The 25,599-nt window shown below is 33.1% G+C and overlaps 1 protein-coding gene across 1 annotated transcript in view; it reads right to left on the reverse strand.

Moving 5' to 3' along the window:
- SOX6 (SRY-box transcription factor 6) overlaps positions 1-25,599 on the reverse strand; it is a 558,762-nt gene that overhangs the window by 356,195 nt on the left and 176,968 nt on the right. Inside the window, exon 5 of the mRNA XM_049781120.1 lies at positions 8,409-8,649. Within this exon, the coding sequence (XP_049637077.1) occupies positions 8,409-8,645 (237 nt within the window). The 5' untranslated portion in view covers positions 8,646-8,649. The remainder of the gene's footprint in view (positions 1-8,408; positions 8,650-25,599) is intronic.

Consider the following 25,599-nt stretch of genomic DNA (forward strand, 5'->3'; position numbering starts at 1 on the left):
TTACATAAATGGTTGTGATTAGGTTTCAGTCCTGTAAAGAACACCCCCTTCACCAGTGCGGCATTCCCACTACCAATGTCCCAAATCTCCCTCCATCCCACCCCACCCCCACCTGTACTCCAGACAGGCTTTCCAGTTCCCTCATTCATTCACATGGTTATGGTAGTTCTCTGTGTAGTTATTTCTATAGCTGTACTCACCACTATTTGTGGTGAGCCTCATGAAGTGAGCTGGTGTTCCAGCCCTCCTCTCATTGTCTCTGAGGATTGTTACAAAAATGACTTTTATTTTTCTTAAAACCCATAGATGAGTGAGACTATTCTGCATCTCTCTCTCTCCCTCTGACTTTTTCACTCAGCATGATAGATTCCACGTACATCCATGTATAGGAAAATTTCATGACTTCATCTCTCCTGACGGCTGCATAATATTCCATTGTGTCTATGTTCCACAGTTTCTTTAGCCATTCGTCTGTTGAAGGGCATCTTGGTTGTTTCCAGAGCCTGGCTATTGTGAATAGTGCTGCAATAAATATAGGTGTGAGGAAGGGGATTTTGTGTTGTATTCTTGTGTTCTTAGGGTGTATCCCTAGGAGTGGAATAGCTGGGTTGAATGGGAGCTCAATTTCCAGATTTTGGAAGAATCTCCATATCGCTTTCCATAGAGGTTGTACTAGACAGCATTCCCACCAGCAGTGGATAAGAGTTCTTTTCTCTCCACATCCCCGCCAGCACTGATTGTTCTCATTCTTTGTGATGTGCGCCAATCTCTGCTGTGTGAGGTGGTGTCTCATCGTTGTTTTGATTTGCATATCCCTGATGATTAGTGACAAGGAGCATTTTTTCATGTACCTTTTGGCCATTTGTATTTCTTTTTTTATCAAAGTGTCTGTTCATTTCTTCTCCCCATTTTTTGATGGGATTAGATGTTTTTTTCTTGTAAAGTTTTTTCAGTGCCCTGTATATTTTGGATATTTGCCCCTTATCTGAAGGGTGTTGGGTGAATAGTTTCTCCCATTCAGTGGGTGACTCTTGTATCCTGGGCACTATTTCTTTTGAGGTGCAGCTTCTCAGTTTAATGTATTCCCATCTGTTGATCTCTGCTTCCACTTGTTTGAAAAGTGCAGTTTTCTCCTTGAAGATGCCTTTAGTCTCAATGTCATGGAGAGTTTTACCGACTTGTTCTATATACCTTATGGTATCAGGTCTGATATCAAGGTCTTTAATCCATTTGGATTTTACCTTCATACATGATGTTAACTGGGTGTCTATGTTTGCATTTTTGCAAGTGGCTAACCAGTTCTGCCAGCACCACTTTTTGAAGAGATTTTCCCTGCTCCACTTAGGATTTCTTGCTCCTTTGTCAAAAATTAGGTAATTGTATGTCTGGGGAACGTTCTCTGAGAACTCAAGCCTATTTCACTGATCTGAGGCTCTGTCTTTATTCCAATACCATGCTGTTTTGATAACTATTGCTTTGTAGTACAGTTTAAAGTTGGGGGAAAGTAATGCCTCCCATTTTCCTTTTCCCTAGGAGTGCTTTAGCTCTTCAAGGGTATTTATTGTTCCAGATGAACTTCATAAGTGTTTGGTCCACTTCTTTGAACAATGTCATGGATATTTTTAAGGGGATCACATTAAATCTATATAATGCTTTGGGGAGTATTGCCATTTTAATGATGTTAATCCTGCCAATCCATGAGCAGGGTATGTGTTTCCATTTCCATGTGTTCTCTCTTATTCCTTGGAGCAGGGCTTTATAGTTTTCTTTGTATAGGTCCTTCACGAAATTAAAAAGGAAATCAAAACTTTCCTGTAAACAAATGATAATGAAGACACAAACTGCCAGAATCTATGGAACATGGCAAAAGTGCTCCTGAGAGGAAAATTTATAGTTCTACAAGCACACATCAGGAAGGAAGAAGGGCATACCTGAATAACTTAATGATGCAGCTCAAAAAAATTAAAAAATGACCAACAAAAGGATCCAAAAATAGGGAAACAGAAGGAAATAACAAAGCTGAAAGCAGAACTCAATGAAGTGGAAAACCAAAAAACAATCGAGAAAGATCAACAAAAGCAGAAGTTGGATCTTTGAAAAAATAAACAAGATTGATAGACCATTGGCAAAACTCACAAAGAGAGAGAAATCTAATAACCCATATTAGAAATGAAAAGGAGGAGATCACGACAGATATTGCAGAGATCCAAAGGGTAATCAAAGACTACTTTGAGAAACTAAACTTTTTTCATATGCAAAAAGTCACTTTCTCTTGCCTGGGAGTAGTTTAATGCCAGAAATAAATCTAGTTACCTCCTCCCCTCACTTTTCTATTCTTTTCTTTTTCTTTTTGGGCTACACTATATGATGCTCAGGGGTTACTCCTAGCTATGTGCTCAGAAATCGATTCTGTCTCGGGAGACCATATGGAATGCTGGAGATCGAACCACACTGGATTTGGCTGCATGCAAGGTAAATGCCCTACCGCTGTGCCATCACTTCGGCCCCCTACTATTCATTCTTGACTTAAATTTTGTGCATATGTACTTTGCTTAATATATCCTCCTAATTTTCTGTATGAATATCATCTTCTTCCAGGTCTTGAGAACTCCTCAGTGAATAACCTCCCTAACGAATCACTTTTTCTCTTTTCATCAAACTCTTACCTACACAACTGCAGTAATTTTCTGAATGGATGACCTTATTTCCAGTGTTTCCCTCAGTCCATTCACTCATAGCAGTTAATGTTCTCTTTCAATACATAAATCAAATTAAATAACTCTTGCATAAAATCTTTCAAGGGCTTTCACTGAAAAAGTCCAAAAACCTCACTAGAGAATCTAATGTCCAGTAACATCTACAATTTGGCTTCTGTCTGCATTCCATCTCATATCAATCTCTCCATCACTCATCCCACTTAACAAACTCTTATATCTTCTTTTTTTTTGCACTTACTATATACATTCTAGCTCAGTCTATCCTCAAGTTACTCCTACTTGTTATTATAATCTTAGTCTCAACATCATCTTTTTTAAGATTTTTGTTGAATTATTTAGATGTTATTCTCTAGTTCATTTTATTTTTTAATTTTTTTCATTGCACTTACTATTTTTGAAATTGCCTCACATTATGAAACTTCTTTACTTTCTGTCATACAACTAATTTCCACAACAGTTTGGGACTTCTCTTTTTTCATAAGAAGGAAGGGTTCATGCCTAGAACTTTATATTCATAATATGTTCAAGTAATCTTTAGCAGAAAATCACTGTACGTAATACCATACACTAGTCACTACAAACACTAGAAAATGTTCCTCTATTCTTATTGATATAAAACATAATATATTATATATTCTCAGTTAATTATATGAATTTATTCTTGCCTAATAAATTAGTCATAAGGTAAATAAAAACTCATTTCAGGGACTCATTTCTCTTCTGCATGGTGGATAGTGTGGTGTTGCAAGGATATATGCATGAAACAATCATTAATAGCATTATAAATCATAGTACCTCAATAAAATAGAAAGAAAAATATCCTTGTAATCCTGAAACAACCCATGTCAGAATGTAGATGAGTAGCTAAAGAAACTGTGGTACATTTACACAATGGAATACCATGAAATCATGAAATTTGCTTATACATCTATGGATATGGAGATTACATATCTATGGATATGGAGAATGAAATGAGTCAGATGGTGGGGAATAAATATAGAATAATATCATTCATCTGTGAAATATAAGAAAAATAAAAGATAGTATGGTAATAATATACAGAGACAATAGAGATGAGGATCAGGAGGACCAGTCCAAGGTAGGAAGCTTGCCACAAAGGATGGCGAATGCAGTTAGGGTAGTGAACAATCTACTATGACAATGACAATTGAAACTGATTGCTCTGGACAAGGACATGATGCTGAAAGGAGATAAAGCTATATACATGGTACCCTTTCATTATCGATAGTGCAAACCACAGTTTCAAAAAAATGACAGAGAGAGAGAGAGAAGTAAAATGCCTCTGGAGTGGAAGGGTGGGTGGAAAGAAAATTGGGGACATTGGTGGTGGGAAACGTGCATTGGTGAAGGATGGTATACAGTCTATGATAGAAACTCAACTATGAGTAATTTATGACATGGTGCTTAAAGTAATTTTATTCTTAAAAATATCATCTATAAAAAGAAATATAGAAACACTGTTGTCATAATGATAATAATAGTAGTTTATAGCAAACAAAGGCAAAACTCTTATTTCTAATAACTTTTACCCTTCAAGTCAATCTTATAAAAAAAAATACAGCATGCCAAACTTAAAGCTGAACATTTTGGTTTCCCTAAGACAAGTAGTTATAATTAAAACTAGACTTTAAATGTATAAAGCCTTGGATTGGCCTCTGAACACCAGTCTCTAAGATTTCTGTTCAAATTGTTATGTCAAAGTGAATAAATTTTTTAGTTAAAATTATATTATCTCAAATTTTGTTGGAATGCCACCTCAAAATATCAAAATATTAGTATTTAAAGATTTCATTTTTAAAATCAGGAAGTAAGGATTAACAGTACTCTGCTTTGTCTCTCCCTTTCTCACAGTAAAGTTTCTCTGTGGTCTTGAAATATCAAAGTAAAAGACTTCTGAAGCAAGTAGATAAGAAACTTCTACTGCCTGCATCTAACTGCTCATGACTGAGTGTCATCACAGAAAGTAAATAAGCAGAGAAACAAAAAAAATTGATAAAAATTTTTGTTTTTTAACTTTATTTTTAAATTGTTTCTCAACTAAGTATGGGATTCAAATGCTGAGTAATAAGTATTATGAATTAAAGAAAAATACAATTTTCTTCTAAGCTTCATAGCACTTCTTTTGAACATATTTATTTAAAGGTACAATAACATAAAATATTTATTATATTTTATTTTAGTTTCAAGACCCTCATTCCACCTCAAGACAAACATAAACAAACACTCAAACACATAATCTAGGTTTGTAGAACAAGCCAGAAATATAAAATCCTTGTATTTTTTTTATTTCCTGTAAAGAAAAATTGGTGAGTGATATGATACTTGTAGTATAAGTAACACAGGTTTGATGTTACAGTTGTTACACATTATTGAATCTATCAAATGAAAAGGAAGCACAAAGGGAATTTCCAAATGCAGCTGCTATTTCCCATTTGTTAAATCCTTTTATTATACCATATAAGTACACAGCTGGGAAATACTATAGAGTGGGAGTTAAAACAAAATATTTTGGCTTCCAGACATTCAGAATACACAAAGGCTCCAGTGCAAAGCAATGCTTGATATCAAAAACCAGTGCAAGTTTGACAACATTTTCAACAAGTATGATTTCTTTTATACTAAAATATAACAGATTTATAAATTTAAACTACTTTATGTTACCATTAATCCCACTTCATATAAACTGTAGGAAAATTATTAAAATATATTAATACAATTTTAGATGATGAAACTGAGAATTACTTAGAAAAGCAATTAAGCATTTGCTTAAAACACAATTTTACTTAATAAAAGGCAAATTATTCTTAAATAGTAAAACTTGAAGTGTATAATTTTTATTTCAACCTGTATTTTTCAATCTAGTTATTTTAACTGTCCAATCTGGCATAAAACCCAAAACATATCTGTAACACAATAGCATTACCCAGCATTCTCTGTTCCTAGTCTACACCAATCTAGGCCATTATTATGACTTACCTGGACCTCTAAAATAAACTCCAAAAAGGCTATTTCATTCATTGACTAAACTGCAAACATTCATTATACTACAGTCAGAATTATCTGTTTTAAATGCTCTTTACCTTTCATTAGCTTTCCATTATACTTAGAATCAAGGCTCACTTCTAAAATATTATCAACAAGGTTTTGATACAACAGAGTCTCTAACGATCTCTCTAACCATATATAATGCAGGATTACTTCTTCAGCAACAAAAACTATTTAACTTTCTAAACTCAGTTATAATTTTTATTTATTTTTATTATTTATTATTTATTTATTATTTGGTTTTGGGCCACTCCAGCAGCGCTCAGGGGTTGCTTCTAACTCTGCACACAGAAATCACTTCTGGAAGGATCAGGGAACCCTATGGGATGTAGAAAATCAAACCTGGGTCAGCTGTGTTAAAAACAAATATCTACCCAATGTGCTATCATTCCAGTCCCCATAATTTTTTTAATTTAATATATATTATATATGTTGTCCCTGTTATTTTACTTTTAAGTTTTTCCTATCATCCTTTGCTCTAAAAGGGCATTCCTTTCAATTTACTCTAAATAATCCCATCTGTTTATACATTTCTATTTTCTTTAATAAATATAAGCTCCAAGAAAGTATAATCATATTGTTGCCTTGCTCAATTTATAGGAGAATGTTAGTTCCAGAGAAGAGGAACAACAAAAACATTAAAATATAGCACCTGGGGCCAGCGAGGTGGCGCTAGAGGTAAGGTGTCTGCCTTGCAAGCCCTAGCCAAGAATCAGGATCACGGTTTGATCCCCAGGTGTCCCATATGGTCCCCCCAAGCCAGGGGCAATTTCAGAGTGCTTAGCCAGGAATAACCCCTGAGCACCAAACGGGTGTGGCCCGAAAAAAACAAAACAAAAGGAAAAAAAATATAGTACCTGAAATATAGTACAATATCTAGGGCATTCACCTTGCAAAAAACTGAGCCAAGTTCAATCTCCAGCACCACATATGATCACTAAAACCACCAGGAAAGACACTGAATAAGAACCAGGAATAAATCCTGAGGATACCTAGCTGTGGCAAAAAAAAAAAAAAAATAATAATAATAATAATAATAATCCCATTCAAAAATCCAATGCAGGGCCCGGAGAGACAGCACAGCGGCGTTTGTCTTGCAAGCAGCCGATCCAGGACCAAAGGTGGTTGGTTCGAGTCCCGGTGTCCCATATGGTCCCCCATGCCTGCCAGGAGCTATTTCTGAGCAGACAGCCAGGAGTAACCCCTGAGCACCTCAAAAAAACAAACAAACAAACAAAAAAATCTAATGCAGTGGTTGAAAGAAAAAGATGTGATTTTATAATGCTATCTGGGAGGTAACAAAAGAAACATTTTAATTCTATCAGGAAATCAGAATTTTAAATTTGCTTTATTATTATCTTATTTCTTTATAAGAAAAATGAATCTTATAGTGGATCTATCCAACTGTAGACTGATTATACCCTTTTACCTAGGTTAGTTAGGAAAATTGTCTTTTTTTCAATTCCGTTTCTCATCTAATTGGTTTGTGTCTGCAAAATCGTCTAAAAAAAGAAAACTATCTGCCTTCACCAGTCGGCTGTAAAATATTAAGCAAGATTTAAATATGTTATTGTCGGTAAAGGCATTTACTATATTATTTTTTCCTGTTTCCCTAAATTGACATTTAATTAAGAAATAAAACTTTTCCTCATAGCTCACCTAAAGTAGTTTTATTATCTGAACAAAAAATATGATAACAGAAAACAGAATTTAAAGTTCCAAACCTAATAAAATTTATCATGTTTTTGTAAGTTCTAGATGATATAAATTTTAAATTCTTACTTTAAAAAATAAGGAATGTCACTTGCTATGGTTTCTGATTAGATGGTTAGTGATACAATTTAAAATGAGAAAGCTGCCTAATACACTTCATGTATTTAATGTTGCTATTATTATTGCCTTTAGAGTATAAAGAATGATGCTTAGGAATTATACATGTTTTTTGGAGTTAATATATTGACACCTAAGTGAAAATTTTTTATAATAATTTTAAAATAATATTGAAAATAGCAGATGCTTGTATTTCCTTACTGAAGATGTATTCATATGACTTTTCTCATGGACATGTTTACTAAGTACATTTTTTCGGTATTTGTATGTAGTCATATTTTATTTGGTCAATCTTATTTTGTGGTATTACCAAATTTGCCATAAAATCTCTGATTTTAGGGATTCAGAAATTAAGTCACCATGAATCCCTCAAATTTAATGATATAGGCTTTTGACAAATTGACCTAACAAAAGACAAAAATTAAATCATAAGTAATGTTCCAATTTTCTCTGTAAATAGAATGATATTGATAATAATGGATATAGTGGGTTTTTGGTTTTGTTTTGTTTTGGTTTGGTTTTTCGGGCCACACCCATTTGGTGCTCAGGGGTTACTCCTGGCTAAGCACTCAGAAATTGCCCCTGGCTTGGGGGGACCATATGGGACGCCGGGGGATCGAACCGTGGTCCTTCCTTGGCTAGTGCTTGCAAGGCAGACACCTTACCTCTAGTGCCACCTCGCCGACCCCGGATATAGTGATTTTTATTAATCAAATTTAATACCCTCTGTTTTGAATATCACTAAAATAATTTAATTGAGGCATACCAACAAATACACTTAATACTAGATCTTACCATTCTTTGCTGAGATGACAGCATGCTGTCCCAATCAGCATCTTGCTGAATGGTATTGACAAGTGTTGGTAGCTCCTCAGAGTGAGGTTTGTTGTGCATTATGGGGTGCAGAGGCAGATGGGAGGCCACATGTTGGTCACTTCCCTCTTCCTTTTCCCTTGAGGTCAAATCTTGGGTCATACCTTCCTCTCCATCAGCTGCACAGGAAAATGGAGAGGTGGCTTGCTTGGAAGACATTCTTCTGCAGAAAAAGAAAACAGTTGAATCAAAACAATTAGCAATGACAAAAGTATGAAGCATCCATTATACAATTTATATATCTTAGATGAAATAATTTACAATATTCTATGTTTCAAGTGTACAACATATATATCAATATCTGTATAATCTATATTTAATTGTACAACTAAAAGAAAAAAATTCTTATAAGGACTAAGTCAGGAAATAAAGTTTTCTCTTTTTTTGTTTTTGTTTTTGTTTTGGGGTCACACCCGGCAGCACTCAGGGGTCACTCCTGGCTCAATACTCAGAAATCACTCCTGGCAGGCTCGGGAGACTATCTGGGGTGCCGGGATTTGAACCGCCGACCTCTGCTCTCCAGCCCCGAAATAAAGTTTTCTAACTGTAGAGATGTTTATGATCTATTGTAAAGCACTGATAAGAACTATTACCTTGTGTTTCATCTCTCTTGGCTTTTGATTCAGTTAAAATTAAAGTTGTTTTATTCAGCAAAATCTCTTCCCAGTAAATTTTTACTTTCTCATGCCAATCTACAAGTGATATTTTCATAAGTAAGTTTTCATAATGTACATTTTATATGTAAAAGTTTTTTCCTTGTCCTCCCAACTAGATTACAAACTTCCTGCTGTCAAAGAACAACTATGAACTATATACAGCATAAAGATATACCCGCAAATCAATAAAATAGAATTTAATATCCTAAGATATCGAATATTGAATATCCTGACCCTCATAAAGATGATCAATTAATCTTTGATAAAGGGGAAAGAAATATAAAGTGAGGCAAGGAAAGCCTCTTCAACACATGGTACTGGGAAAACTGGGTAGCTACATACATAAAAATGAACTCAGACCTCTCTTTAATGCCATGCACAAAAGTCAAAATGGATTAAAGACCTTAATAACTTGAAGCCATAAGGTACATAGGTATATAGAGGAAAACACAGGCAGAACTCTCCAAGACATTAAAGCTAAAGGCATCTTCCAGGATGAAATGCCACTGACCAATGAAGTGGAAGCAAAGGTAAACAAATGGGACTACTTTATATGATGAAGCTTCTGCAACGCAAAGGAAATAGTAATTAGGATACAAAACTGTTCAGGAAATGGGAGAAACTATTCACCCAATACCTATATGATAAGAAGTTATTATCTAAGATATATAAGGTACTGGTAGAGCTTCACAAGAAAAAACAATCCAACCCCTTGCAAAACTGAGAACAGATGAACAGAAACTTCCTCAAAGAATACAGATGGCCAAAAACATATGAAAAAATGTTCCACAGAATTAATCATCAGAGAGATGCAAATCAAAACAATGAGATATCTCACACCACAAAGACTGACACACATTACAAGAACAGCAACAAATGCTGGCACAGATGAAAGAAAAAAGGGAACTTAATTTGTTGCTGGTATGAATGTATATTAGTCCAGCCTTTTTGAAAAACAATATAGATAGGAAAGCCCTTTGAACTCCTATGTCCATCACAGCACTATTCACAATATCCAGAATCTGCAAACAAGCCAAGTGTCTGAGAACAGATTAACTGATCAAAAAAAAAAGTGTGGTTCATTTTCACAATGGAATACTATGCAGCTGCTAGGAAAAATGAAGTCATGAAATTTGCTTATATATGGATAGATATGGAAATTATTAAGTTGAGCAAAATGGGCCAGGAGAGAGGGATATAGAATTATTGCACTCATTTGTGGGATTTAAATGATATGTAATATGGTAATAATATCCAAAGACAATAGAGAAAAGGTTCAAGAGGTATGAAGGTCCATGATATGAAGCTTGCCACAAATAGCAGGGGAATGTAGTCAGGGCAGGTAAAGGACCACTATGACAATGATAGTTGAAAATTATCATTCTGGAAAAGAACTGGGTATTGAGGATCCAGAGTGGTAGCACAGCAAGTATATATAGCTTTTGCATATCATCTGGCTTAACAAAGTTTGATCCCTGGCTTCCCATATGTTCTCCAGAGCATGTCAGGAGTGATTCCTGAGAGGAAAGCCAGGAGAAACCCCTGAGCACCATTGGATGTGGACCAAAAGCCAAATCCCCCCCCCCTCCAGAAGAAATGTGGGCTGACAGGAGATAAAAGGTATATGCATGATACTCCATTCAATAACATTGAAAACCACAGTCTAAAAGAAAAGAGAAGACAGAGAAAGAGAGAGAATGAATATTTGCAATAGAGGCAGACAGGGGATTGGGAAAGTGATAGGAAGGGAACTGGGGATATTGGTGATAGGGAAGTGCACTGGTGAAGGGTGATGTACATTGTATGATTGAAACTCAATCATGAACAACTTTGTAACTGTGTACCTCACGGTGATTCTACTGAAGAATTTATTTATTAAAATAAATCATTAAACAATTAGACTATAAAAATGACTATATGAACTGAAATAATGAGTCATTTTGGAGAATTATTTTAAAATATAAATATCCTAATTTATTATGTTCTATATAGGAACAAACCTCATTGTAATAAAATATCCCTGAGAGAGTATATTATCCATTGAGAATCCTATGTAAATCTGGTCTGAATTTATACTTTGAATTATGAGTGGTAGGCCTGTTTAGTGCCAATCTGACCCTTCTCTAAAGACTGTAAAGTTGTGTTAGTATAAAATAGCTTTTAGACTTCATCATAAGCTTCATTCCTTGAGCTGTACAGACACCAAGATCTCTAGATTCAGAGGTCTGATTTTACCATCCATGACGAAGCAGAAGTCTTCCATACACCACAAAAGCACCAAGGGGAGAGTAAAGGAACATGCAAGAAGTCTACAGCTAATCCCATGACAGTATACTTCAATGGTGGAAAAATCCTGTATCTCCTAGGTCAAGGGAATTTCCTCTATAATGCCCCCAATAGTTACTGTGCCTATGCAGGGGAAGAAGAAAAAAAAAGCACAAAATAATCCTTTTATCCACTTATATATTTATTTATTTTTATTTTTTTGACTTCTTTGTTTTGGTGTAGATATTGAAATTGATGTCTCCAATTTTAATTTATTTTATTTTATCTTTCTCTTTCTTTTTGCACTTTGGCATAGTTTTATTTCAGGACTGAGACTATTGTTTGGTGCTTGTCTTTATTGCTGTAGTGCTCATTGGATATTTTATTTGATATTTCTTTCTGTATTGTTGCAGTGTTTCAATTTTTCCTGTCCTCTCTCAAACTGAGGTTGCCTCTAGAAGGACTCCACCCACTTTCAGCTTATTTGATTTTCCCCCCATTCTATTGCTTTTCTTTCCTTCAAACAAAACCACATAACTTGAAGTATCTAGCTCCGTCTCTCAAATAGAGGGGGAAACAAGTGAGGGTACCAGGACCAAACAGATATATCATCACTAATAGTAAGCTAGACACAGAGGGGACCACTTACTCTAGCAGCCTGGGGGGGGGGGTGAAGGTGGGGGATATGGGTTGCAGGAAGAGAACGGGAGTAGAGGGAAGACAAATTTGGTGATGAGAATTCCCCTGATTCAATGTTAATATGTACCTAAAATACTACTGTGAAAGATATGTAAGCCAATATGGTCAAATAAAAATTAAAAAAATAATAAAATAAATTAGTTTTAAGGTGACAGATTGTTCAATAACTGATAATGTTATATTAGTCTTAAAAAATTTGTAATATTGGATCTGGAGAGATAGCATGGAGGAAAGGCGATTGCCTTGCATACAGAAGGACAGTGGTTCAAATCCCAGCATCCCATATAGTCTCCCAAGCCTGCCAGGAGTGATTTCTGAGCATAGAGCCAGGAGTAACCCCTGAGCATTGCTGGGTGTGACCAAAAAACAAAAAAAAACAATTTTTTTGTAATATTGAATCAGATTTATAAAATAAATATGGTTCAGTTATAGAACATAAATATGAGTTTCAGGGAATTACAAAAATAGCAAAATAGAACCATGTTAACATTCTAAAACCTGCCAAAATAATTATTGAACATTCATTTCTGTGTCCCCAGCTAAACAATAACTACACTGAGCATGACAAGATCTCTATCCTAGCTTCAGATACTAACGAAAAATTATGTTTACTAAACAGAATTTTAGGACTTTTAAAAGTCTTATCTAGATGATTTTCTTAGAAAATAGTTAGGCATACAAGCACCAAGGCTTGTAATATTTTTAAAACATGATAAATTAAGTATGTTTTCTTAAACTTTGCATTGTTTTCAGCTTATTATATCTTTAGATCTAAAATTGCTGTGTAATGAAAGGAATAAAATCCCCACCTTAATTGCTCTTTAACATTAATTGATTTCATACCATTTTTTAAAAAATGCACAAATCAGTTAACATAGGAAACCACATGAGCATTTTCAAATTAGCAAATCATTAACTTGCTAGTACAGTTTCTACAGACAAATAAATACTGATTAAAGGGTCTAGAAATCTGAGATTAACAGTTAAATTTACAAATCTGTCACATGCTTTCATGAATATTGCAGTGAAGGAAATATCAAGTGCAAAGAAAAATAATTAAGTTAATTCCAATTTAAACAGTAGTTTTTATGTAGCAGCCCATGTTTCACATAGGATTTAACAGCTAATGTTAAATTTCTCACAATTAATGAGGGGGTTCAGATTTAGTATTCTACAGTAAAAATTAATATAAAATAAGCTAATCTAATTATGCACAGTTCTAAATAAAAGTATTACAGGCCTTTGAAGTGCTTTGAAACATATTAAAGCGCTGATACCTACTTATAATAATCATTCTACAAAGAGTAAAAATTTCATCTATTAAACTTGATATTAGAAAATAAAATGGGGGAAAGACATATATAATATGGTTAAATATTTCTTTAAGAAGAAATGAATAAAAGTTTTAAAGAGACTATATCTATAACCAAACAAGTGCATTTGAAAATAAACTCAGATATTGACAATTTAATATATATAATGTAATAGATACATTTATAATAAAATATACCAAAGGGTAGTACTTATACAGATATTATTCTAGAATTTATCATTAGCCCCATATATATGATAGCAAAGTCAGGTAAATTATTATTGTTCTGCAAGTTTAACAAGAGCTTTGGCATAAACAACAAGAATGTTTTTAACAGAACCAATAATGTAATCATTCACAACAAAAACAAAAGAATGAATTTACTGCTTCATTTTACAGTTAAATACAATTGAAAGTCATAATCCAAAATCCAGTGACTTTAACTCCCCAGTAAATATCCTCTCATTATAAAGTGAATTGGCTCCTTCCAATAGCATTATCTATGATTGTTGCTTTAGTATAAATTAATCATGACTCAAAACCCAAAATGAAAAATCTTTTAAGAATAATTTCAACTATAAACTGCACCAATGAACAATAGTACACAATCCTAATTAAACACAACCAAGCAGCTGTAAAAATAGACCAAATCTGTCCAAAGCTAGGAGTTGAGTTTAAAGGCTGGTTTGTTAGAGTGTTTTCTTAAGGAAGGCTGGGCCCTCAGTCTTAATCAGCCAATAAATTATTTCCTGCAATTACATTAAATAGAAAATTATCTTCAAATGGGGAGTGTTAATTGAAAATCAAAATTCAGAGGGAAGTTTAGAAATTACACGCTGAATACAATTAGTGAGGAAAGGCTTCACCTCTACTTCATCAACAGTCTTCTGGTGATTCCTCCAGTGACCATTCAAGAAAACTACCTATTTATAACATCACACAATTTGCCTTTTAGTTTGCACCTACAAATACAAATCTGTATCCAGGTGGCAAATAAAGGATAGGCTGCCAAAATAAAGCAATATAAAATCTGACTGTTCATCCTCAGTTCTCACCATCATAAAGAGACAAGAAGATGGGGGAAGGTAGGGTAAAAATGATCAGACAAGAAACAAATTCTACTTAGAAATTCCTCTCGTTAGCAAAGGAATGTACATTTTGGTTTCTAGTACCTATTTGCATTTTATGTGGAATTTTGGGTGTGCAGTTTCCAAATATGTTGTTGTTAAAGAAAAGGCTTACTTTGGTTCTTTTAGCAAGTATTGCTCCACTCTAGACATTTCTTTCTGATAAAACTGTCAGGTTTATTTCAGGTTTTGCTTTAATTGTTAGTTTCACTGTAATTTTCAATATTAATAGCGATTCTATTGTATTTTTGAAAGGAAATTGTGCACAGCTTCCTATGACTGCAGAATTTATTAAATGCCCATGTTTACTTATAATTAAAGTTGATATACTGCTTATAGTTTGCTCTTACTTCTTTAAAGAATCCTTTTAATATTTTTATGATCTCTTTCATTTCATTTCTTAACTTTAGTTTTCCCCTAAAAGTATATTATACTAAAAAAAAGTATACTCTATTGTAGAAGCTGAAAAGATACTTGACATTTTGGTAATGCCTTTACTATAACTACTATAGCATGACTGTCCTAAAAAAAAACTCATAAATCAAGTAAATACTCACTTTAATATTTTAAAATGTCATGTGGAGAACTTAACTTTTATTTTAATATCCATATCGGTAATTTTCCATTACAAAATCTTTCACCCCAGTGTGTTACAACAGTATCTTACTTTAGTTGCTGTAATATACAATAAGCAAATGAATCAAAATCCTTATGAAAAATGGTCAATTTTCATGTGACTTTACTTTGTTTTATTTTTGCACTATTTTAACTTAAAGATCATCCAAATGAATTGTTTTTTTAATTTGTATTAAAAAATATCTCCCTACTTATACCCCCTGAAAACAGGGGTTTATAATGGAAGTGCTGACACAACCCTAACTAAAGCAGCGCAAATGTTGCCACTATAATACACAAAATCAAGTTCTATTATTCTAAACTATCCTCGCTCATGGGATTTTTCTTTACTGTGCTCCCAGCCAAACTGCTGAAGCATGAAAAATTTAAATGCAATCAAATGTGCCCAATTCTACTTTACTAGAACAAGTGTCTACAGTGGTACAATCTTAAAAGGAGATGCAACAGATTTGTTTGGTGTTTTTTTTAACTGTTTATTTATAATACAGTGCATTGGAGATAAAATAAAAGAGGAAATTACACTCACATGGTACCAGTGTATTGACTACACAGAGTACATTATAATCAGAGAGAAAAACTACATTGTCAACTTATCACATTGGTTAAACAAGATGGTTTTCTGGGGCATAGCTATTATCAAGTAAAACCTCCAAGATAAGTACATATCTTTGGGATACTTAGAGCAAAATTTTCATCATGAGCTCCCTGAGTTTGAAATGTCTCTGCCCAACAGATCAAATGAATTCCCAAAATGTCATGCTTAAAAGAAGAACTTCAAGGCTTAGGACTTTAGCAAATGGATTGTGGAGCATAGTCTCCAATAAATGATTTTATGAGAAAGTATATAGGAGAGCCTATGGAAACAATAATAACTTTTCAAAACTCCAGAATAAAATCTGGATGCTTAGGTAATTAAAAATCTATATGAACAGAAAACTAGTTTATGTCCATCAAAGAAAAGTCAAAATTAGCTAATCTAAAACTTTATAAAATGATAATAATATGAAATATCTACTTTTAAGTCCTTATCACAGAAAATCATATGTCTATAACTTTAAAACTTTTTTATTTGATTTTAATTATAAAAAAATGGAGGATGAGTAAAAAAAGGTTCTGGTTAAAAGTTAGATTTAAAAAAATATTTATACAAGGCATTCTACATTTTTAAACATTTTCTTGGGAAATTTATTTTCCAAAACTATCATAGCTTATCATAAGACTTACATAATCATTAATAAATCTAGTATGCCTGGATTTATTAGACCAAAATTTTAACCTGATTTTTAAAATGTTTTTATTACTTCTAAAGTTATTATCAAGTGGCATTCAAGTTTTAGGTGTGTTACTTTTATTCAAAAGAAGCCCTGTTATTTAACATAAAGCAACATTTTAATAGTTGGTTTGCTTAAAGAAAAAAATTATAAATTCAGGCCAACATTCACATTTATTTTTGGAACTCAGCCTCCGGCAACCAAGGTGGACTTATTTCTGTCCGATAATTCACTGTTAACTTAATGCTGCAATTGATCTGATACTAAGAAATAAACAACTAATTTTCCAAAAATATAATACAGTGCTCTCATTTTAGGAAACATGAGAAACATATGTTCAGCAGCCAAAATGCACAATACCCAGGAACCCTTACAAGGGATGTCAGTCCACCAAGCCTAGGGCAAAGGATGATTAAAGAACAACTTTCATGTACTTCTAATTCCCACATTTAAGGATTAGAGGGGAGAGAGGTATGTTCCCTGATTCCCACCATTTAATGAAGATAATGTGTTTTAAAATGTTTTTGTTCCATTTAAAAGTAACCTAAAGGAGACTATCAATTCTTTGTATTGTTATATTCACCAAACTTCCTAAGGTTTCTACTGGGTTTTTCTCTTTCATCTTTTATTAAATAACAGACAACTCATAGAAAAATTACACTCTTCTAAGATATACTGGAAACTAATAGACCTATCTTTTTGTTTATAGAGGCTCTATCAGAACATAAATGCTATCACATAGTAAACACCTGTTAAAGTAAAACTCAGAATTTGACTGAAGTCTATGAAAAATGAATAGATTTTGAGTTATATAGGCTTCCATTTTTTATACCAAAGCACCAGAACTGTCACCAAAGGCCTTCTGAGGTTCTTACAAAACAGGGACAACCTGGAACAGATTTTTCTCAAGTCATCAAAAGTTTGTGTTTCTAGGGTTTATATTTAGCTGACAATATTGCTGTCACTTTATATAGCTTAAGACTGTTCTTTGGACTAGAGCTCATATGTCTTGGAATGCTTTGACTCATGAATTGTTTCTCCTGATAATGTTACATCACGTAACCACCTCTGTCTAATTTGTTAGTATCTGTTGGAAGAGACAACTAGCTAACTACTGGCCTGGATACTTGACTGCCTTTGGAAAATCTATAATGATTACATGTGTCCCTGAATATGCAGTTTCTTCCTGAGATCAAAACTTGAGATACATAAAATCAGATTTTACTTTTGCTTGAGGGAAAGAAAATTGAATTTTTCTCATAGTTTATCTACCCATAACTTATTGAGCACTTTGCTTTTGAAATTCAGGCTTTGAATATAAAAAATGAAAGCAGTCACTTAACAATAAGAGCAAAAGCAAACAATAGCTACTATAAATATTAACTTAGAGGATTGTAATCAAGCACAATGACTTTATAGCTTAACTAAAAGACCCTTATGTGGTTGAAGAAAAGGAAAGCTGCCCACAACATGGTAGAATGAATTTACTTATATAAGTTTATGTTAAATTTCTTCACATAAAACAAAAACCTTCTTAGTCTTTAAAGTGAACACCACATATGTCTTTGTTAGCTTGAAATCAGCCCCTCTGACAAGGACACCTAATTATAAAATATGTTATCCAATCATGAAGTAAAATAATAAATCAAAAGAATTTCTTTTAGAGAAAGAACAATCATTTCACTGTAGACATTTTGAGTCTTCCCTCTAATATTACCAAAAAATAAGAAAATTATACTATCTAGATTTTTTTTAAATAAAGACACATAGTGACAGTGCACAAATTACATAAAGAAGCAAATTTCTGAGGTTCTACCTTAGCTAAATAAAGCAACCCAGAAGTTCCTCTCTTTCATGTAAAGAAATAGGTATAAATTTCAAGTTCCTCGCAAATAAGAAAAGGAGGAGGGAGAGAGAAAGAGGGGGTGAAGAAGGAAGGAGAGGAAGAAGGAGGAGGGGCAAAGGGGAAGGGGAAGGAGAGAAACGACCACGGTTTTGCAGTTCATTTTCAGTTTGTCTACTTAATGAAAACCTCATTGTACAATCCTGAAAACCATTTCCAGCAGGCAAAGTATTTCTGATTCAGCAGAGGTTACACAAGCATCAAAGCAGTTAAATATAGGTGCCAAGCCGCATTGCCAGGAGCTCTTAGTACTGTGAGTTAGTGTTACCTGACAGCTTAGTGAATATAAAATTACTTGTTTCTCCAATTGAAGACAATCAAATTGTCACCTTCCATTGTAATAAAGCACAACTAGTGATCAGCAAAGTGCAAACATAATTACCATGAAGAAAACAAAAAATCAAATCTAAATCTCTCTACAGAGTAAACACATCTATCTGCCTTCCCCAAAAAAGGAGTGCAATTTAATACTGAAAGCTATGATGCAATATTTAGGTTATTTAACAATAAGATTTACTTGTTTTTCATTAAATGATAATGAAAACAAGCAACTGATTATGAAGTGAATATGGATACCAAAATGTGTGCTACAGTGCTACAAGTTTCCATAGTACAAGGTCAGCCAGTTACATATTCTTACAATAATGTTAAGTATATGTCAGCAATATGTCCATTTCAAAGCAGTGATTTCTGGTATTTTTCTATAATCTAGAAATCTTTCTAAAGGTTGATTAAAATGGGTAGGCTACTACTCAAATATTTTGTCTTGATTTTTCCTTAAAAAGAATAAATTTTGCTTTATTTTTATCTTCTAAGGTGACCTATTATTTTCAAGGTTGAAAATTCACCTCAAAAATTGATTTAAATCTCTATCCAAGTTTAGAAAAATAACCAAGAACAGAGTACATGTCCACAACTATTATTGAGTCATTCAGTATCTGAAACTCTTGTCCAAATTTTGAGACCAGATTGGCCCAGTATCAAAGAGTGATTTCAGTAACCCAAAGTTGGGTTGGTATAAAAGACTGAAAATTTGACATGGTTCTCTGAAGATCCGCAAAATATAAATATAGATGTCCTTCAAACAAACCAAAAATTTTAAAGTTTCTAGAAAAGTAATTTTATAGCTTAGATTTTAAAACAAGATGTATATAACTCCTTCCAATTATCCCATTCCGAACATAAGACTTCTTTCATCAATAATGTAAACAGAAAGGTTGATATTTCATTGCTACCTCATACCATTGTTTTAAATAGTATCATTTATAATATTCCACCACAAAAAGAGATCAGCTATGATAGACGCAAAAGTACTGTACCAAAGTGAATGTGAAATGAATTAGGGACCATCAACATCATATTCAGACATCATATTCAGATATATCATTCCCTGGAGTAAGACTTTCATCTTTTATAAATCTGAAATAGCTAATCAATCTAACTTTACATTCCTGTTTCTCTATTTTATTAGGTAAGGTTGGGGGAAAAGGTAAGATGAAGACATGAGGTAGATTTTTTCAGGTTAAATTTGAAGCTGAATTAGAAAAGGAGAAACAAGATAAAGACAAAGTCTGAACTCTAGTTGCAGGTTTTATCAAAATTCAAAATAAATCATAACAAAAAGAAGTCTAAACATAAAAAATATGATTATTTTGCAGAAAATATTTTCCTGATTTTTCAAGCAATAGAAAGAATATTTTCCAAGGAACATATAATATTTTTTTTCACACTCACACACACACACACACATCAAAGGTTAGGTCTACAACATTTTAATTTTATTAAATTTTGTTTGGACCTCAACTTGAAAATAATCATTTGAACAAAGAGCTATGGCCTTATCCCTGACTCTTATTTTTATGATTACTTTGTTTAAGCAATATGATTATAAAATTGTGCATGATTGAGTTTCGGTCATAGAATGTCCAACATCTTTCACAAGTGTACATTTCCTGCTGCCATTGTACCCAGTTTCCCTCCCACCCATATACCTCACCTCTAGGGCAGGCATTTTACTTCTCTCTCACTCTCTCTCCTTTTTTGACACTATGGTTTGCACTATTGTTACTGAAGGGTGTATCCTCTTTCTGCCTCAATTTTTTTTATTTTTTATATATATTTTATTTAAACACCTTGATTAACTTCATGATTGTGTTTGGGTTTCAGTCATGTAAAGAACACCACTATCACCAATGCAGCATTCCCACCACCAATGTCCCAAATCTCCCTCCTCCCCACCCAACCCCCGCCTGTACTCTAGACAGGCTTTCTATTTCCCTCATTATTAGGATAGTTCAAAATGTAGTTATTTCTCTAACTAAACTCATCCCTCTTTGTGGTGAGCTTCATGAGGTGAGCTGTAATTTCCAGCCCTTCTCTTTTGTGTCTGAAATTATTATTGCAAGAATGTCTTTCATTTCCCCAATGAAGGATGTTGTAATTCTTAAATATCAATGATAAGTAACTTAATAAATTACTAAAATTACACTCTGTGGAATTTCTCCACAATATACAATAATAAAAATGTTTAAATAAGAGGAAAGAAAGGAAATTTGTTCCCATAGAATGTCTCCCAAATCAGGGAGAATAATACTTGCATTGATATCAAAATCTTATGGTAAGGACAACAAAAGTATAAAACATTGGGAAAACTTTGCTTTATTTTTTAAAGATTATAATATATTCCACACAATGATAGGATCTTATATGTCTTGTTCATTACTGAAATATCAACCTCCAACAAGTATGCAATATTTTGTAGACAATAATATTGGAAAGAAGAAAGGAAATAATAAGAAAATAAGTTATTTTTAGTTAAGGAGAATAATCAGAAAATTACACCCACAACATAAATATTCTTTCTCTGTACTACTTTTACCAAACATATCATTCCTTAATATCTAAGTTATTTGGTTCTTATACCAACTAGCTCCAATATGTAATTATTTTTTCTTATTTCTCAAATGTAATAGTTATCAAATGGCCATCAGACATTTATGCCATCTATTCTGCTGTCATATTTAGCAAACTTAAAATTAAATTTATTATTAGTTTCCTAGATATCCTTCCTCATTTATACCCCCAAAGAATATCATTCTCATATCATCATCCAAGTTAAAAACAAGTTCTACATCTACAGTACTACAAGTTTCCATGGTACAAGGTCAGTCACTTATATATTCTTGCAATAATGTTAAGTGTATGTCAGCAATGTATTGGTTCTCAATAGTCATGATTTCTGGGATTTCATTAATCACATTTCTCATACTCATAACTTCTTAGCATATTCACCTTTGTACAGTACTTTAGTACACATCATATAAATTTTCAACAGACACAAAAATAGTTTTCTTAATTTTATTATTTTCAACTTCAAAATAAGTCTTACTGCCATTCCCTTTATCAGACTTTTATTAGATTCTCTTATCTTCTCTCTTATTGATGAAATAAATAAGCCCAAAATCCTCAAGGTCCTCCCTCCATATACATCCAAACTTTTCATCTATATATAACTAGTCCATGTTTTAATTTTCTACTCTAACTAGACTGAGGTACATGTAACTTCACTTGGTCTTACTTCTGTCCATGCTCCCCACACATTTTCCTCACATTTTCTGTCCCTAGAAAACCAATTGACACTAATCCAGGCAAATATGATCTACTTTTTTCTAATCAACTCCTAAACATAAATTGAAATCTTAGTTTTTATAACACTCAACATTTGATGCATAAGAGTTTACAGAACCTTTTAAAATGTACATCAGTGCCAGAGAGACAGCACAGCAAGTAGGGTGCTTGCCTTGTAAGGAGGCAACCTGGGTTAGATCCCATATGGTCTTCTAAATCATCTAGGAGTGATCCCTGAGGGTAGAGCCAGGAGTAAGCCCTGGGCACTGTGAGGTATTGCCAAAATAAAAAAGTATAACATTTTATAAGTAATTCCAACCAACAAAATCTTTTAAAGAACAAAATACTAGACCTTATCTTCACATTTCCTAGTATACAAAATACAAAATACTCCCAGGTATTTAAATAAATGTATTTTTAAGTTGACTTATAAACTGAATTCCCAGTATTCTCTTGACTCTTCGAAACCCAACCATAGCAAGTTAATTTCCTCTATGTGAAGTTTATCTGACTGCAACATCTTCATGCCTTTGGTTGCCAGGGTTGACTATGTTGATCTGGCTGCCTAGGCAGATATCTCTTGCTTTCTTATTACTCTTACGTATATCCCTCCAAAAGTTGCCCACTTATTCAGAGGATTGACTTCCTCAAATAAAAATGGATAGTTCTGGGGCCAATAAAATAGTTCAGGCAGTAAGGTACTTGCCTTGTACATGCAGTCGACCTGGGTTCAATCCCTAGCATTTCACATGGACCTGAGTGCCAAGCCAGGAGTAACTCCTGAGCATCACTAGGTGTGGCCAAAATAACAAAGGGAAAAAATAATTGTTCTCTAATCAAGGATATACAAGTAGCTGCACTCTCCTACTAAACCATCTAAAAATAAAATCTGAGATGTTCATTTCTATTTTTTATTCTATACTTTCTAAAACATAAAAACATAAATATAAAAGTCTACACTGTCAGAAACATTAAAAATATTTATAGGAAGCCATAGTAATAGTAGAGCAGATATAGATTTTGTCTTTTATGTGGTCAACATTGGTTTGATCCCCAGCACACCATATAGTCCCAAACCTGCCAGGAGTGATCCCTGAGTATAGAGCCAGAGTAACCCCTGAGTATCACCAGGTTAGACCCAAAAAACAAAAAGATAAATGAATGGGTAGGGGAAAAGTGAAGAATGAATGGACAGATAGATGGATTGATGAATGCTTGGATAGAGGGATGGATATTGAAATAGTGTAGAAGACATATACCATATTATTACATATTATTAGAAAGTACTAGTATTATTTTATTATAAAGTGCTATATGTTTTATTTAATTTAGGTCTCAAAACAAATCTAGATGATAAAACTTTATTTTACAGATAAGAGAATGAAACATAAAAAGATAAAGGTAAGATAAAACTTGCCCAAAATTCAATCTAGAGAATAATATGCAGAAAACATAATTTGAATTCAAATAATCTAATACCAGGGTAGATGCTTTTAAAATTAAATGTAACTGAGAGAAATCTAAATTAAGTAAATCATTATTTTCAATTATTTTAATTTTTCATTACTAATTTGATTTTCAATATTCAAGTTATATATTTAATCCATGGTTAATGAATAATTTGCTCTCTGTTCTTTTTATTTCCTTTTGACCTCTAGAAACACTACTGGACAATGAGAAACAGGACAGGGGAGGAAAAAAGGGAAAACAGAGGAGAACAGAATAGCAGATAGCCATATAATTTATTTAACTCTCATTCTAGACAATTTGACAAAAATTTGACCAAAAAAATGATTACAGAACTGGACACAAAACTGGATTAGTCCCAAAGGCTCATTTTAGGTTTTAAATAGTATATTATTTATAAAATATCTGTTAGTTGTTAACTATCTATGTTTTCCTTAGCAAGACATGGCATGCTTTTTCTGGTCAGTCTAGAGGATTAACATTTAACAAATTGTACAAACAACTACAAAACAAAATAAGGCTCTCATTACCCATTGAAGGTCTAGAAAAGAAGATCAAATTTCCAACTTTTATCTCTTACTAGAGAAGTTACACCATGAGCATCAGATACAATAGAGCTGCTTTACTGCAAAATAAGTGTTAAGGACAGTCTTGAGAGAAAATGAGTTGTGGATCTCAAATATTATATATTAAACCTTTCTAAAGTTCATGGGATATCAATGAATTGAGTGTCTTTTAAAATATTATCATATAGCATCTCATCTACTCTAATTTATGATTGGAGAAAGAATAAAAAAATTTCATCCATAAGCACATACATGCACAAATGTAACTGTGAAAGCTGAAAAGGGGTTTTCACCATCCATGTTCTTCATTTTAGCTATTTGTGTTATGTTTCTCACTTGGATTTAATGTTAACCCTTTCTAATAAAAAGCTTAAGGAAATCATGGGAATCTAACAGTTTCTATGAGCCATTGCATAGTATTCTGTGAGCCATCTCATTGTTTAGTTATTGTTCTAACACACAATTATAATGACCTACTTACTATCTTGCATGCAAAATAATTTACTAAATGCCTAGATAGGCACATCTATCAATCACAGAATGTTTGATTTTCCTAATTTATTTGTTAGGGGAAAGAATTTTTTTAGGGGAAAAATTTTTAATTACTTATCCAGCACTGTTTTTTCTTTTATATAAACACCACGTCAAATATCTCAAAAACTAAGAAAATAAGAAAGTCTATTGTAAATATTTTACAATTATTATACCTAATTTACTAAATCTTACTTCAAAAGTAAAATTTTTATCTGCATCCATATTGCCTGGAACTGGAAAAACCACCAATATTAACAGAATCTACTGCAGAAGGAAATGTGGTATGGTCAAAGAAATATGGATCTAGATCCCAGACTTCTTTTTCTTTAGATCTGTGACCTAGCAACTAAACTCTGAGCTTCCATGTTCCCATCAGTAAAAATTACAGTTCATACATGATCCTTAAAGATTAATTGTGAAGATCAAATATGTGTACGTAACTACTATTGGTAGGTATTAAATGAATATAAATTTACAATAAATAAAACAACAAAGAAAAAAAGGTTAAACTTAAAAACAACCTTAAAGAAACCAAGAATTGAGGGAGATCAACACTGGTGGTGGAATGACCCTAATTTACTGTCGCTATGTGCCTGAAATACACCTGTGAAAGACTTATAATTCACATTGGTTTAAAAAAAATTTTTTTTAAAAAGCAAAGCTGAATTATGATACCCCACAATAAATTAAAGCTTCATAACCTGATTTCCAGAAGCATATGTCTTTTGCTCCTATGACCCTACGAACCAATACAAAATGCATCAAAGGCAATGATGGTGACCACAGAGTAAATTCAAATAAACTGTTACATATAAGGATAGGAATGAGAAGGAATCACTGTTTACCTAAGAGAACCAAAGCACACAACATCTGTAGCAAAGAATTGTATTCCTAAAGTTGACATGGGTCCCAAGCTCTAGGCAATCTTTCACAACATTTTTTTTCTGATAATCAACCAAACTGGATTCAAGAATTTGGAAACTATACCCATTTTTAGAGAACTCATTATAAATCAGAATTTCAATATATTAGAATAAGTTCTCACTGGTT

Source organism: Suncus etruscus, chromosome 9 (genome assembly GCF_024139225.1).
Source record: "Suncus etruscus isolate mSunEtr1 chromosome 9, mSunEtr1.pri.cur, whole genome shotgun sequence".
NCBI classification, from domain to species: domain Eukaryota; kingdom Metazoa; phylum Chordata; class Mammalia; order Eulipotyphla; family Soricidae; genus Suncus; species Suncus etruscus.